Source organism: Fundulus heteroclitus, unplaced genomic scaffold (assembly GCF_011125445.2).
Source record: "Fundulus heteroclitus isolate FHET01 unplaced genomic scaffold, MU-UCD_Fhet_4.1 scaffold_511, whole genome shotgun sequence".
Classification (NCBI taxonomy): Eukaryota; Metazoa; Chordata; class Actinopteri; order Cyprinodontiformes; family Fundulidae; genus Fundulus; species Fundulus heteroclitus.
The window spans coordinates 11,119-22,415 of NW_023396936.1; the positions used below are offsets into that span (position 1 = coordinate 11,119).

Below are 11,297 nucleotides of genomic sequence, written 5' to 3' on the forward strand. Positions count from 1 at the left end.
ACTTAAGCCTCCTGTTTGTGTTTTCTGCTGATAATACAAATGATTTTTTGGAAATTGTAGTCTTCTTAGTGTTGGTTATTATCATGGAGGACACAATGTACCCATACAAGGTCAGGTCAAGTGTTTGCACTCTGCCCTACATAGATTCAGGCATTCCGTTGCCTCCTGGATTTACTTTTGCTGATTTTTGTCTTGCAATTTTTTTTCATCTAATATTTGAGGCTAAAGCAAATAACAATTTAGATTCCTGATTTCTCTTTTTACTGAAACTGTTTGTCCGCAGTGATAAAGTTTGGCTTTTTAAGGGCAGGGTGACATCTTCACAGAAGGCCAGAGATAACACCGTGCTGTGGTATAACCGAGGAGAACAGCAAATCCTCACGTTTGGTTATGTAAAACATCCAATTCAGCCTGTTGGTTCATCATCAAACCTGCCGAGAGTTGGAAAAACAATGTGCGAGAAATTAAACCGTTGTCTCAACCGTTGCGTCCGATCGCTGTCGCCGCCTCGCGTTGAAGAGGAAAAACCTTCAAAAGCACATTTTCCATTTAAAAATAGCTGTAAATATTTGCCGTCAAAACTTTGGTGTTATTGTCGGAGCAGCGGAGGTTTAGTTCGCCTTCAAAGGAAGAGCTCTGTGCACCACTTTGTCTCAGAGGTGCGGCGTAATATGGGTTAGCTCTCATATTGCACCTACCTGAATGTTTGATTGGGGTGCAGAATGACTCAGAATGTCAATATGATTTCTGTTCTTAGTTAGTTTTTCAACTTTGACATTCTTTGAGTTGTCTGGAAAGTATTTTTAATGTGTTTTTTGGTTGCATGTGCATGTTTCCTTCCTACTAAAAAGCAGCTAAACTGATGTTTGGGTCTTAACCCCCGAAGGGGGAAGCATTTCACCCGATGTCCCCGCTTTAGCCCCGCTGCTCTCCATCTACCTGTTTGGGTTCCCCTTTCTCCGAGGAAGGGAAGGAGACGGTGTTTATCGGAAAGTGTTCGGAAAATGGGCCGTTGGGTTTTGGAGAGAGGGGGCGCGTAGGCGACGATCATCAGGGGGGGGGAGGGGTATCTCTACATCTCTCTTCGTCAGTGTGCACCCACTTTTGGTACAACAGGAAGGAGAGTGAGTGACAGCATGTTTGAAAGCGGTAGACATCCCCAAGGACGAGCGCTTAACCCCGACCTCTGACAACCAGATCAGACCTTTAACTTGCACCTCCAAAGGAGGGAGAAGGAAATAGGAAAGAAGAGGTGGTTTTGAAAGGCGGCGAGACGACGAGCAAAGGAGGAAAAAAATGGATACCACGAGACTGAGGCTGCCTCGTCTCCAGGGGACTGTGCCCATAAAGATGGGCAAGGTAGGACTGACGCTCCAAACCTTTGGGTGGGACGCTTTCTTGAAAAAGAAAGTTTTGACTTTGTCCTTAGTGTTGGGAAGGATCCAAACTGTTGACTTAAAAGTACATTTCAAGTGCCAATGTTTAATTGTAATTGTTCTCGATTTAGTCGTAAGGGTGGAGTGCGTTTCTTTTTTTTTTGTTTTTGTCTTAAATAGTCCGTCGTTAAGTTCGTCACCAGTTAAAATGAACAATGGTGGGTGGGGGGAGCCACCGACTTACATGGAAGCCGCTGCGTGCGTGTTTTCTGTGTGTGCGTGCATGTGTGTTTAATAAGGTGTGTTTTGGAGCAGGTTATTCAGGTGGGTGTGCTGTTGTTGTGCAGAGCCCTCTGGGCACGGTGTGAACGCTGTTATTGGACGGCCGGGGGGGGGCTGCCAGTTGCTATGGAGGGGAGGCAAGGTGCAGGAGGGGAGGGAGGAGGGGGTGGTGGTGTTGGGGACTTGTTTGTGGAAAATCTGGTCTGCTCAGGTGCGTGGGAGATGTACTATCGACCAGGTACAATGCGGACAGGGCGAAGTGCGTGCTTGGAGATCCAAAGCAGGGAGTAGTTGGGTCTCATTACAGTCAGGACTCTTTTAAAGGAGAGGAACTTATTGTCCTTGCTCACCTTTCATTTCTGGAGTTCATTGGCAGCCCATTGCTAATGCTGGTTGTGGAAAAACCGGCTTTCGAGAGGTCTCCATTAGATCTAAACAAATCAGTTAGAGACCTGTCGCACTTTTTGAACATCTGAGCGGCGGACATTTATTTGAGGCCTCCTCTTGCTGTTTTCCTTCCTCATTCTTTCACTGGTACTCCCCCCGTTTCACCCACTCTACTCTGTCACTTCCTCCCGCTCCCCTGCCGCTCCCCTGCTTGCTCTTTTTCTCTTCCTCCTCTAATAGCCCTTTGCAAGTTCTTCTCCAGGTATTTTAATCAGTTGGCTAATGCTATAAAGGTTTCACACACGAATTAACCTACTGCCCCCTTGGCTGCAGCACCCACAGGGCATTGCACAACCCTCTATCCTTTCCACATCACCGCCAGTCATCTGGCTTTATACCACCCTCCGTCTCGAGAATTACTTCTTTTTTTTCTTTTCCCTCTCTATCTCGCGTTAATATTTCCCCTCGGCCCAGGCGCCATCGTCTCTATTCTTCTTTGAATCACCCAACCCCCACCCGATGGGTTGAAATAGCCTCCTCCTGTTTTGGTAATCTGGATGGAAAATACAGGATGATCATGGGGGGCAGAGTGGTTGTTAAGCCCTGTTTAAATTGTCCCTCACGTGAAGGAGGAGTCCTCATGTCAGTCACGCTACTGAGGGTTTACTTTTAGAACGGTTAAGCGGAGGTCTGGGTAATCTCTTTCTCAGAAACTGCAGGCCAATAATAATGATATTCAACCTCCCAGTGCCATGCAAAAGTATTCGCACTCCTGGAGCATTTTCACATTTTGTCATGCCACAACCTCAAACTTTATTATATATTAACTGGATTCTGGGTGATAGTCTGATATAAACATGCATGATGAAGAGGAAGGAAAACTAAACATTCTTTTTTTTAAACATTTTAAATTAAAACCTGAACTTGCATTTTCATTCACAAGACTTTGTGGAACCGACTTAAAGTTACAGCTGCAAGTCTTTTCATGTGCGTCCCCAACAGCTTAGCACTTCTGCAGATGGAAACTGTCCTATACTATTTTTGCAAAACAGCTTAAACTGCGTCAAATTGGATGGAGAGCATCTGTGAGCATTGATTTTCAAGTCTTATACACATTATCAGTTGGATTTAAGTCTGACTTTGACTCAATTCTCATTCTAGTCCATAAATATGCTTTGATCTAAAAGTTTCCATTACAGCTTCTATTTATGGTCGTTGTTTTACTGGAAGCTGACGCTCTGCTTAAATCTGCAGCCTCTAACAGGTTTTCATACAGCAGCGTTATCCTGTAATCCTCTATCCATCTTCCCTGTCACTGCTCAAGAAAAATATTCCCACAGAATGATGCTGCCAACACAGTGCTTTACTGTGAGGACAATCAGTACATATAGTTGTTTTTTTTCCATTTAGACAAAAAGGTTTAGTTTTGGTCTCATCTGACCAGCGCACCTTGTTCCACGTGTTTGCTGGGTTCCCCTTAATGGCTATAAAGGCTGGATTTGTGAAATAAAAACAACAATTAGTTGTCCTATGGACGGAATTTCTGGTTAATGTTGTTCTTGCGTATAAAATACTACTTAAATACACTGAGGCTATCATATTTTATCATGCTACTAAGTTCATTGGGTAGGAATACCTTTGCCAGGCACTGCAATTCTTATAAAAACGCATCCCTATTGCTTTAATATAATATAATGATACAATAATAGTAATGGGCAACTGTGGCTTGATGGGTTGAGTAGTCGTCTGGCAATCAGAAGGTTGTGGGTTCAATTCTAGCTTCCCCTTGCCACATGTCGATGTGCCCCTGGGCAAGGTACTTAACCCCAAATTGCCTACCGAGCTGCGTCTCGGTGTATGGGGAGTGTTGGCTTGCGCTCTGAGAAAGATGCAAGTACCCGGTTCGATCCCCAGCGCCTGCACTCTGAGTCCCTGAGCAAGACCCTCAACCCCATGTTGCTCCCCGGACGCCGCTATCATGCTACTAATTTCATTGGGTAGGAATACCTTTGCCAGGCACTGCAATTCTTATAAAAATGCATCCCTATTGCTTTTTTCCAAACTAAATGGTAGAATTAAAAACAAGAGTGGTTTTAATTTACTCTTTCAAATCCTTAACCTTCTCTTTATGTGCTGTAGGTGGCGATGTCTCCAGGAGAGGACGGCCTGATTGGGATCCCCTTCCCGGAGCACAGCAACGAGCTCTTGTCCCACCTCAATGACCAGAGGAGGACAGGACTCCTGTGTGACCTCACCCTCACCTCCCACGGGGCTCGCTACCCAACACATCGCTCCGTCATGGCGGCCGTCAGCCTCTACTTCCGCCGGCTGTTCGGAGCGGAGGAAGGCGGCGGCGAGGGTGGCGGTGGCTTCAGCGTCTGCCAGCTGGACTGCGTGGCCCCCGACGCCTTAGACGCCCTGCTGGAATTTGCCTACACCGCCACGCTCACCATTCCCAGCTCCGGGATGAGAGATGTGCTGCGAGGTGCTCAGCTCCTGGGCATCCAGTGTGTGGCTGACGCCTGCAGAGACATCCTCGGGGAGACGGGGGACGCAGAGGGGGACACGGCGGGGGAGCAGAGACCCCAGCAGATGACCAGCGAGAGGACGGCAGCGACAACGAACGTTGTAGAGAAAATATCCAGAAGAAAAACGGACAAAAAGAAGTTGAAAAAAGTCGGGTTACCTCACAACAACCTGTCACCTTTAAACCGGCTGCCCGCCTCTCCTGACAGCGTTCGCTCCCTGCCCCCCACCCAGCCTCCCAGCCCCGAACCGGAGAAAATGCATCCCAACCTCGGGCAAAACGGGGATCTGAGGGCCATCAGAGAGCCTGGGAGAGGGGCCACACTAAACGGAGGGCTCCTTCACTGGTCGCAGGAGCAGCCTCGGATAGCCCACCAGCCTCCCATCCAGAGCAACAAGCTGTCTGAGGATGATGACATGGAGGGGCTAGGTGACAATATCATGGTGATGGGGTCCAGCTCCTTACCCACCTCTACGGCGGATCGAGGCACAGCCCCATCAGCGGCAGGAGGGGGAAGGAAGAGGAAGTCCCAAATGCCCCAGCAGTGTCCTGTCTGCCAGAAGATCATTCACGGAGCGGGAAAAATGCCGCGCCACATGAGGACACACACCGGGGAGAAACCCTTCCAGTGCTCTGCCTGTGGCGTCCGCTTCACACGGTACAAAAAAAAAACTTCAAACACACGTTTATCGTTTTGTCTCTTGCTTTTGACGCCTTCTCATCATTTATTTCCTCCCGTTTAGCAACGATAAGTTGAAGATCCACATGCGGAAACACACGGGCGAGCGGCCCTACTCCTGCCAACACTGCCCCGCGCGGTTCCTCCACTCGTACGACCTCAAAAACCACCTGTCCCTCCACAGCGGGGCGCGGCCCTTCGAGTGCCCGCTCTGCCACAAGGCCTTCGCCCGAGAGGACCACCTCCAGCGTCACCGCAAGGGTCACAACTGCCTGGAGCTGCGCACCCGTCGGCCCAGGCGAGTCCCCGAGCTGGGAGAGGAAGGAGGTGAGAACGAAGGCACCAGGGATCGCCCCAGCCCTCTGTCTCTGCAGGCCCACTCCTCCATGTTCCATCCCCGCTCCATGTTGGAGGTTGGGGGCGGGGCCGGCGGCGGCGGCCCTTCTCTGTTATTCCCAGGCAGCATCGACAGGGAGAGGTCGCTGACCCTTCAGGCGTTGGCCCAACTCGCCCCCCAGAGGCTGGCCAGCTACCCCGAGCTGTTCCTGCGAGGGCTTGACATGCGAGGCGGTAGAGAGACGGAGAGAGAAGATCCCGGAGGAACTCGCTCGCCGACTCTGCAACGAGAAAGATGGGCCGATGACGCGGAAGACGAAGAAGCAGAAGAAGAAGGGGAATAGTAAAAAAAAAAAAAAGACTGTTTATGTGGTAAAATATCCACAGTAAAAAAATAATAAAAATCATCTCAGGTGGCTGGACTAATGACCTGCTGCTCCCATACAGAGAGCACTTAAAAGAACTTATCAAAATACGTTTAAGTAAAAAAAAAAAAAAAAAAAAAAAAAAGGAAAACGGGTTTTCTGAGATGTTCTAAATGTTGGTCTTCTGGTTTCTGGCATTTTGTTGACTTATTTTGTCTGTTAACGTTTGCTGTTTTAAGTATTTTAGGTTTGAGTTGTCTCTAATACTTTTTTTTTTGTTTTTGTTGTTGAATTTCTGGTCACCAGGATGTTTTTTCACTATGCAAACTAAAATCCAGGGCTTCAGAACGGAGAACTATTTAAAGACGTGTATTTTTGTTGATTCAGATGCAGTTTGAAATTCATATGGCCTACAAGATCACAGCGGAGGATTTGTGTGCCCGCGGTCCTCTGGTGGCTGCCAGTGGAAATGCAATGTAATTTAATCAAGCTCAATCCTTGGGTTAAAAGCAATAATTCATTTTTTTTTAGTGGTTCAGTCTTTGCTTTATTTTGGTGCTTTTGACCAAAGATCTGCTGGGTTTCGTTTCTTGTTTTGCAGAAGAGAGGGGGTGAATTGTAGCCAATGTTGGGTATGAAGAAGAGGAGCTTCTTCCCAACCCTTTTTGAAAAGCCATGAGAAAGACTCTACTTGCATATTGGAGCGTTTCAGAGCCAAAGAGCTCTGGGCTAAATGCCTGACCAAAAACAAAAACACAGGTCTGGATTAGCGGTTTGATGCTGGTAAAAGATACATATTTTATCCGTCTTTCTATGCCCTCATTTACATTATTAAATAAATTAATGTGGCAAAATGCAGGGATTACTGAGACAATATACACCCCTCTGTGTATTTATTTATTTATTGCTATTTATTATGACCATCTTAAGACCAAATCCAGACCTGAACCCGTCTCTGTCGAACCCCTACCTGCTCCAATGATCTTTTTGCTCAACAACCCCAAATGCCCAAGCCTTGTTTTCTTTTTTTTTTCTTTTTTTTTTTTAAAAGGCCGATCATCTTCTTTTAAGCCATTCTTCCTCAAATGCATTCTTTGCACATTTAACCCACCAGGTTCTGCAGTAACACAGGCACATTCCTCCCTTCACGGGGTAACACAGAAGGTCTAGAGCAAAGACAGCAGAGAGGGTAAAGAAAACTCCTGGAACAGGAACACACAAAGACTTTTCTGCTGTTAACTCGCCGTGGGACAGTATGTACCACACGCTATTACAAAGCAGTTCTTGTAGTTTGGCTGTGACTAAAAGGGGCCATTTCCTTTTTGGGTTTATTCATCTCTGACCAAAAAACTTTTAAGTTTTACGTGGACGTTTTTTGCTGCGCGTCGTGCAAACATTAATGGCTTTTTCGGAAATCTTCTCTTTCACATTAAAATCCATGTAGCAAATGTGCTGTTCTGGCCTTGTGTGCACTATATCCTGTCTTTGCTGTCGTGGAACTCTCCATTTGTTTCCATTGTATTTGCACTATGAGATTGGAGAGCTTCAAGCTTTTTGTTCTTTTTTTTTTGTCCTACTTTCAACATCTTATCCTTTTTATTTTTCTCGTTACTTTTAAAAATTCTGATTAGGTAGACTGTACTTCCTCTAAAGCCCTCATACATACTTCACATTAGTGGTTATAGTCAAACAAGAAATCTATATACGTATGGATATATATTGGGATGAAGTTGCCTTAGGGTTTGTTTGTGCTGCAACTATTCTCAGGAAATCTTGAGCAATGCACTAAGTGATTATACAAAATGTTCAATGGGAAAGCAAGCAGTGCTGTAGGGTGGCTGATGCTGTTCATGCAAGTGGGATTCCAGTAGTTTGAAATATTATATTTTATAGATTTTGTAATGAAGGATATCTTATGTGCAGATAATAGTAATGAAAGAAATCTACTGGCCTTGTGGGAACCTGTCCTACTGGATTGTCAGTATGACAGTTGGTCCTGTGCATGAAGGGTGTTGGTGCTCCCAGGTAAAAGCTTTGTGAATGAATGACGGTTAAACTGATGTCAGCTGTGAAACGTGTTTATATGTGAGCTGTTTTTTTGTTTTTTTTTGTTTTTTTTCCATGGCTTCGGTGAGGGGACTTTGAGGGGTATGGTCTGAATAGAGACCCCACTATCAGGGATACTTTTTTTTTTTTTCTTGTCTTTCAGTTCTTGGAGACTTTGTTTTCTCAGAGATGCAGATTCATTTCCCCATGATTCGTTTCAGATGATGTAAAGACAATAAAGATATCTGAGCTTGCTTTTTTGTGTTGATCTTTTTTTTTTTATCACAACTGGAAGGACTTTAGGAACTCCTTAAAACTAATAACTTTAGTCAAGGTTGCGCCCTCTGGTGCACACACTATGCAACTGTTAAACATGTTTTCATTAGTACCGGCATCAGTCTTAAAACATTTCACAAAACAATTATTAATAAATAATATTTGACTAGTTTTTTAAAATCAAACTTGCTAAGCAGTCTCAGAGGAGAAAACATTAAATACGCACTGAGCTTTTTGCCAACTGAGTTTCCCATGATCTACTGTGCACTTTAGTTTCAATGGTATAGGAACATGTAATGCTTCCACATCACCTTACATTGCATTTGACACTGTGGTATATAGATTTCCATCACAAACTAAGTTAGGCTGCCACAAATTTATTTTTAGATGTGTCAAAAATGTTATCTGCATGATCACAGCAACTCTCACACACCTCCCATGTGGACCACTGCTGCAGAGCAGACCCAATAGGAGTTTCAATATCCAAGTAACTACTCAATAATAACGTTACTGAATGTCATGAAAATGCTAAGCAGGTGCTAAACTCGCCTCAAGCGGCTGGATGCTTGAAACTGAAAGACAAACTAATGGGATCACCTGCTGTCTGATTCATTTAGTTTTAGAGATCTAAGTGTTGAAATTTAATTACTAGATATTCAATCAATCCTTTAATATAAAAATGAAACAGTACAATGCCATGGAAAAACAATGCTATGATGCTGCAGAGCATTGATTTCCACATCACTGATCCCAGTTTGGGTGTGCTATTCAAAATTAAGGTGCGTGAAAAAGAATGCATACTTCAAACATGCGAGTTGATTTTCCACAAAGTCTTCATCTTGTTTAGAGGGTGAGCCAATATTAAATGCCATCCTAAAGATTATTATATTATCAGCATTAGGCATGTGAAGGTGAGTGACCCGATACTCTTGGAACTGCATCCCCCACTAGTGGTATCTAGAGTATAAAGTAACTCACCCTGGCATTACCTTCACAGAAACAGCAGCAAAGAACTTTGTATAGCTTTAAATATGCTAGTCAAGGCCTAAAAAATACCTACTGAACTTACAAGATAGTATGAGCACAGCTAGCTACAGCAAGAAGTTACAAAAGTTGCAGTTTAAAAGGTTTAAGTTTATTCTTTGTTGTTGTATGCTTTATATAACTTCTGATTAGTATTTTTTTACCCTGCTAAAGATGTATTTTTTCAACTTTCAGTACAATATTGTCATATTTATGCTTGACCTGGTAGCTTTATAGTGCAGTTAGATAATATGATACACCATTACTATTGCAGCTGATTAACCATTGCTGTTCCAGATGCCGCTGCCCCCCCTCCCCCACAACCACCACCACCATTTTTCCAATGGGACCACCATGAAAATCTATTTTCTGGCTCATGTTTCATTTTTTTGTCCCATTGGACTTGCTGCTGGACTGCCCCAATAAGCTGCTAGAAGAGCCAGTTAACTTTGCCAAAACAAAAAAAGCTACTACAATGTTCTGACGACACCTAAATATACCTAATTTTACTGCTTGCTTGTGATAGAGATACAAGCTTCAGTCAGTTCAGCTTTTGCTCCTGTAGATCAGTTTGTTAAAGTGCTAAGACAACATTAAAATGTAGGTCAGGTGGAATTTGGCACTAAAGTCGTAAACCGTAATTACTCTGCCACACCAAGACCTGTCTGTGGTAAAGCAGCTCACCTGACAGACTGGGATCCTCTGCAGCCTCTCTGTTTCTCTTATTGTGAACATCCTTGTGAAGGTTGAGGAAGGCTTTGGCTCTTTGTGGTAAAATCAGATTACATCAACAAAATATGATGCAAGATCTAAATTACAGTTTTAGACTTAGACTTAGACAAACTTTATTGTCATTTTGTATGCACAGAGTGCGTACAGAACGAAATTTCGTTTGCATACAGCTCGAGAAAGTGAATTGCAGTGGATTTCAGAATAAAGTAACTTTGCAGGATAATAAAGTAACTTTGCAGGAAAATAAATTAACTTTGCAGTAACTTTCTTGTACAAGCCGTGTACAAGAAAATAGGTGTGCAATACTGTAAACCAACATGTATCATGGACTCCATTCCAGATACCGGTGATTTAAAAATACCTTATATCGACACTCTGATCAGGACATCCTTACTCTTTATCAAGTTTTGCCGCCAGTTAACAGTTTGGTAAATAATTCTTGCAGTGAGTGTTCAGTAGCTTGTTTTTTAACATTGGCAAACAAGTTTTGCTCGGCTTTAGGAGGAGAAACATTGCCTCCCCTGGGGAGGGAGTAGGACCTGGCCACTAAATATTTATCATATACAGGACGTGAAATATACCTAACCATGGCTAAGAATAATAGTATAGATTTTCAAAACTACAAATCTTAAAAGTTTAGTTTACATTGGACAATGCAGAAGACTGTCCCTGTGGCTCTACGCTCCTTCAGGAGGAGTGAATTCATGAATTGGCGCTATATAAATAAAATTGAATTGAATTGAATTTGTATTTAGCCTGGTTTAGTCTGAGGGGCAAGATGAAAAGCTGTTGATGAATGCAAAAAATCTCAAATGTACTGAACCCAGCTCATGTGGAAGAAGGTACGCTCTTCAGCTGGGACAAAAATTTAGCTTTACGGCTCGCCTGCAATATAATATGAGTTGGGAGATACTAGCAATCCACATCCCCCTGGAAACATAACTCACATGTTGAAACATGGCGGTGGCAGCAACAGGTTGTGGGAACGCTTTTTTTTTATCTGATCAGAGTTGAATGGAAGATAGACAGAGCTGAATATAGGGCAATCCTGAAAGAAGACCTGTCAGAGGCTGAAAAAGACTTCAAACCGAGGCGGAGGTTCACCTTCCTGCTGACAGTGACCATAAACATAAAGCCAGAGCTGCAACGTAACAGTTCAGGTTAAAGCTTAATGGCCCAGTCAAAATACAGAGAAAATCCGTAGCGAGACTTGAAAACTGATATTGACAGATCCTCTCCATTCATCCGAGAGCACTGGATGTATTTTG

General features: G+C 44.0%; 1 protein-coding gene across 1 annotated transcript; it reads left to right on the top strand.

Annotated features, from left to right (window-relative positions):
• Positions 1–1,269: 1,269 nt before the first annotated feature.
• On the top strand, positions 1,270–8,253 carry LOC118556026 (zinc finger and BTB domain-containing protein 7B-like). Its single transcript, XM_036132474.1, has 3 exons — positions 1,270–1,359; positions 4,185–5,230; positions 5,316–8,253. Exons 1-3 carry the CDS (start codon positions 1,297–1,299, stop codon positions 5,929–5,931), a joined length of 1,725 nt encoding a protein of 574 aa, XP_035988367.1. The 5' UTR covers positions 1,270–1,296; the 3' UTR covers positions 5,932–8,253.
• Positions 8,254–11,297: the final 3,044 nt, after the last annotated feature.

Coding starts and splice junctions, on each gene's coding strand:
- LOC118556026 (XM_036132474.1), top strand. CDS start 1,297: ATGGATACCACGAGACTGAGGCTGCCTCGTCTCCAGGGGACTGTGCCC. Junction 1,360..4,184: donor TGCCCATAAAGATGGGCAAG/GTAGGACTGACG, acceptor TATGTGCTGTAG/GTGGCGATGTCTCCAGGAGA. Junction 5,231..5,315: donor TGTGGCGTCCGCTTCACACG/GTACAAAAAAAA, acceptor CCTCCCGTTTAG/CAACGATAAGTTGAAGATCC.